Source organism: Penaeus vannamei, chromosome 24 (assembly GCF_042767895.1).
Source record: "Penaeus vannamei isolate JL-2024 chromosome 24, ASM4276789v1, whole genome shotgun sequence".
In the NCBI taxonomy this organism is placed as follows: domain Eukaryota; kingdom Metazoa; phylum Arthropoda; class Malacostraca; order Decapoda; family Penaeidae; genus Penaeus; species Penaeus vannamei.
The window spans coordinates 20,954,906-20,960,045 of NC_091572.1; the positions used below are offsets into that span (position 1 = coordinate 20,954,906).

Sequence of the window (5,140 nt, forward strand, 5' to 3'; positions counted from 1 at the left end):
GTGGCTTTGATTTTTTGTTTTAATTCGTGTATGTGCCTTTGGAAGTTGTGAGTGTGTGTGTGTGTGTGTGTGTGTGTGTGTGTGTGTGTGTGTGTGTGTGTGTGTGTGTGTGTGTGTGTGTGTGTGTGTGTGTGTGTGTGTGTGTGTGTGAACAATGATGAAAATAATAATACATCATATTACAATTATTATACTAATCTTGTATCGATTTACCGACAATGCTACCAACACCCATTATGCATGTTACCATCTCTTATGACTTGGAATACCCTCCTTTCTTATAATAAATAAATAAATAGATAAATAATGAACAAAAAAAAAGTAAATAATAGAAGATAATATTAATAATGTCACGTCCTAGGCTCGCAGCTAACCCTTCCTTCCCCTTGCAGAGAACGCCATGGGCCTCGTCGGGTCGGCCAAGCGAGTCCTCCGATGGTGCCCCACGCGAGCCATGCGCCGAGGGGGGACGCTGCTGCTGCTGTGGTGCTCCTTCTGCTACCTCGTGTTCAGGTGGGCGAGCGGGAGGTAGGGGGGACGGGGTGGGAGGTGAGGGAGGGAGGGAGGGAGAGAGGGAGAGAGGGAAGATGGGAGAGGGAGGGAGGGATGTAAAGAGGGAGAAAGAATAGGGGATAAAGTGTGTGTGTGTGTGAGAGAGAGAGAGAGAGAGGGGGGGAGATAGGGGGGGTGAGGGAGAGAGATTCTATTGGTAGATGTTGAAAGAACTTGTGATTGATAGGGCTGTCGGGTCAGATTTGCAGAGCATTGATACCTTAGAATGCAAATATAATGGGAGCAATTACTCTTTAGATGAAGATATCGAAGTTAGCAAACTCTTTGAAATCAATTGTAGTGTTATTTATAATTGTACATTAAAGCAGATTGATGAGCCAGATTTGCACAATAATCTAGGATAATAGAACGTAAATTTAGATGTTAAAAATGTCGAGCACTCGATGTTAACACTGATAATCGATGTACTTTTTAGCATTTGTCTCTGTTAAGCATGAAGCCATTTGAGAAAATAAAATATTTACTATGAGTCGCGTATCTTATTTAGCGTCTAAAAAGTAGTCTCGGGAATTGTATTAGAATATTTCTTTGCTGCGTATCGTCACTGACGAAGGCCATTCCCGGCAGGTTCTCCGGCCAGGACGAGTCGGCGTTCAACCACGCGGGCACGATGACGGGCCGCCTCCTGCTGCAAAAGATCGTGGAGACGCGCGCGCCGCCGGTGGCCACCACGGAGGCCAGCTCACCCAACGCCACCACGGAGTTCAACCCCCATGAGCTCGAGCCCTCCATCGACAAGTCCCCCTCTCTCTCGGAGAAGGACCTGGCGGCGCAGATCCAGGGCCTGATCCCCAACCTGCCCGTGGAGTACTGGCAGAAGTACAAGGGCAAGGTCCTCTCCAAGAACAAGACCTGCGCCAAATTCCCTTCCCTCTACGACATCAGCTTCAACAACATGTACTGGCAGACGCTGCAGACGAGCAACGGCACCTTCCACCTGTACGGCGCCTACTACGACAACCGCACGCTGGTGGCGATGAAGCCGGTGATCAGGGTCCTGGGCATGATCAACCGCCTGGAGCCGCGCGTCAAGACCTTCTGCCAGCTGTGGTTCGACGGCTACAAGGAGCCCGTGTTCGCCAAGGTGTGGGAGTACAAGTACATCTGGTACAAGAAGTGGGGCAATTACAAGAACGGCCTCTTCCAGCCCTACCTGATCGCATGCCAGGTCCCGCCAGGCTACAGGCACCTGGTCCCCGAGTCAGTGTCCTTGGTGGAGCGCCCTTGCGACATGGCCACCACCAATCTCAGGGTCATCAACAACCGGCCTCCAAACGGCAAGAAGGAGGACTTCGCCGTGTGCGTGAAGGGGCTCGACTTCCTGCATGACGACCTGAGTGTGCGCCTAGTGGAGTGGCTGGAGATGCTTTTCCTGCTGGGGGCGCACAAGGTGTTCCTCTACGACCTGGAGGTCCATCCCAACATCTCCAAGGTGCTCAACTACTATGAGGAGCAGGGGCGCGTCGAGGTCACGAAACTGACCCTGCCTGGCGAGCAGCCCAACATCCCTGGCCTCATCCACATGTACCTCAAGTCGAAGGTCACGAACAAGAGGCAGAACGAACTAATTCCCTACAACGACTGCCTCTACAAAAATATGTACCGCTACAAGTACATTGCCTTGCTGGACACCGACGAGGTCATCATGCCCAAGAGCTCCATGACGTGGAAGTCCCTGATGGAGACGGTGGTGCCCAAGGCCCTCAAGACCAAGAAGGACCCCCGCGCGTCCTACAATGTGCGGAACGTCTACTTCATGGACACGATGCGCCACACCCACGGCTGGTTCAGGGAGATCCCCCACTACATGCACATGCTGCAGCACGTGTACCGCTCGCGCAACTACACTAAGCCCGGCCAGTACGTGAAATGCTTCCACGACCCCGGCCGCGTCCTCACGCTGCACAACCACTTCCCTCTCTCGTGCCTCGGCGGCGGCTGCTCCTCCTACGCCATCGACACCGAAGACGCGCACCTGCAGCACTACCGAGCCGACTGCGTGACCACCCTGAAGAAGTCCTGCTCCACGGAGTACAAGAACCATACCATCCTCGACACCACCATATGGAGGTACCGGGAGCCGCTGGTGGGGCGGGTCACGGACACCCTCGTGCGCCTGGGCTTCTTCACCCCTGGCACGGCGTCCAGACCCAACGACCCCCCCGCGTCGGCCGTCAGGAGAAAGTGATCCCCCGCGCTCTAGTGAGTCGCCGAAGGTGGTGTTGTCCATGTGCCTTACCTGGTGTGATCCGCCCGCAGTCAGGGTCAAGCGTTGCCCTTCCGAGTCCCGATATCATCCTCACTGTCAAGTCCTCCTCCCCTCCCTTTGCCACCTCCTTCCTCCCCCTGTGCCTCCGCCGAGGTGGAGGGTGGCATCGTCCCTGTGGTGATTCTTGCGACATATCTTCATGCTGTGTGAGTGGGCGTGGCGGCGCGGCAGGACTGTCTGAAGTGTCACGACCTCCCGCATATTCGCCAGCGTCGGGCATAAATGTCGAGAACGTGGTTTATTCACCTCTAGTGACGCGTGTGTCTTTTTATATATTAGAAGGGTATTGGATATTTTTATGAACGGTGAATGCTTATGAATAATATAGCCAGATTCCCATTTGGAAACTGAAAACAATATTAGCTAAAGCACAACTTCAGGTGCCACCATCAGCTGCTGTAGAGAGAACAGCGTAAATATATCTGCACAAATTCATTTCCCAACAGATTTATTATTCAGTGTTTGTGGCTTAGTATCTTAAAACGTAAAACCAGTATGATCCATATCTTCTCTCACGAGGGAGGGACAGTCACCGGTGTGGAATACGAAGACTCAACTGTGATTTGTAGACTGTACGACCTTACAAAGCAGTAATGTAAATATAGCTTAGGATTAGCAAATTTCGCCCTCCATTGTCACTAGGTCAAGCTCCGGCCACGCGAGGGCCGGCTTCTCTGTGTTGTGCGTCAGTTTCATCTTTATTTTATTTGGGGTTTTCATATTTATCAGTATTAAGGAAATTGCAAAAGACAATATTGAAATGTTTTTATTTGTTTGTTGAATTTTGTTTGTTTTTTGCTGGGTGGGTCGGAGGCGAACAACCGTCTTTGCTTCGAGATTAAACCTATTTATATTAGGGTCATGCATATCAAAACTACAAGATCATCAAATGTTAAATGTAAAAAAAAAAAAAAAAAATTGATAGCAAAACATTTTCAACATGTCAATTTTTCATTCAGTTTGCAGGTGTCCCATTGCGTGCAAATGACCTCAAGTACTTAAGACCCAATAATGTGTGATAATGAATAAACCACAACATATCAGTGCTAGGAAGTGAAACCATATTTTAAAGTTCTTTCATTGACAGCAAGGAGAAACTGCCAGATTTCTCAGCCAAAGCCATGATAAACTGATTACGAAGGCAAGTCCTTATACAATTGGACTTCATCGGGTAATAATAGTCGTTGACATGGTTATTTGATTAAGCCGATTTACTTCGCTTTCATTTCATTATTATAATTATTATTTTATTCATATTTAGTCATTTTCGTTTTATTCTATTTAAAGATTTGTAAAACAACGTTGTCTACGGGAAAATGAAATGCATTAGAGCGTCGATACTATCGATGCCTTTATTATTTAGAAACTACTATCAATCATTCTTCTTAAGTTATTCCTCTCTTCATTTCACATTTTGTGCCTTTTTCATTAACCATTCCGTTCGTGTTAAGTCTGCTTTCATTCTTCTCGCACGATAAAAATGAAAAAGAAAATTGAATTGTATTAAGATTTTTGTTTCAGGTGTGAGAGGACGACTAGACCTTTAATTTCTATTTAATTTGGTGTTGTTTCGTGGTAAAACAAATGATAATTGCACGTGAAAACAGACCTTAGTTATATAATTGATGCTTTAAAAAAGAATGTTGTATTTTTTCCTCTCCTTTCCTGTATTTATAACGTGCCCTGTTTGTTGATAAAGACAAATTGGCACCTGTTTGTTTTGCATAGACTATTAAGGTTGAACGTGACTTCTCTGTGAATAGGCAACCAGGGGTAATTTCTGCCAGGCAACCTTTTTCTCTTGAATCATCCAATCATATTCATTTTGAGTGCCATTTTCATTAATGCCTTCTGTATATATTAAACTTAAGTCCGTTTTTTGTATCGAACACTTAATAAAGCTGTAAAAGTTTGTGTGTGGTTTCCTTGTAGTTTCCTTGGAGATACAGATTCAGATATCAAGCTAGACCTGAGGAATAAATATGTTTAAGAAATTCTGGTATACCATATTTTCCTGTCAAAGAAATTGTGGATTTGGCACCCTTTACACCTTGATTTCCATTGTATAGATACCCACATCCCTGCTCTCTCACCTTTAAAGGTCACTGTACCAAGTAGCCAAAAATAAATGTGTTTAGGAACGTATTTACTTGATATAGATATACATAAAGGATAAGACGTGCTACCCTTATCAACGGAGACTAATTAATCCCTAATTTTCCAGCCAGAGGCACTGGCTCTGAGAGGTTTGGCAGAGAAATAGAGCAAGGGGATTCCTGTTTATATAGTTCCATTCCA

General features: G+C 46.5%; 1 protein-coding gene across 3 annotated transcripts in view; it reads left to right on the top strand.

Moving 5' to 3' along the window:
* The window catches only part of LOC113812801 (uncharacterized), a 264,232-nt gene extending 259,477 nt beyond the window's left edge, over positions 1-4,755 (top strand). For all 3 annotated transcript variants that reach the window (XM_070138475.1, XM_070138474.1, XM_070138473.1), the window contains exons 2-3: positions 393-513; positions 1,141-4,755. In XM_070138475.1, the coding sequence (XP_069994576.1) occupies positions 401-513; positions 1,141-2,761 (1,734 nt within the window). In that variant the 5' untranslated portion in view covers positions 393-400 and the 3' untranslated portion in view covers positions 2,762-4,755. The remainder of the gene's footprint in view (positions 1-392; positions 514-1,140) is intronic.
* The last annotated feature ends 385 nt before the right edge of the window (positions 4,756-5,140 follow it).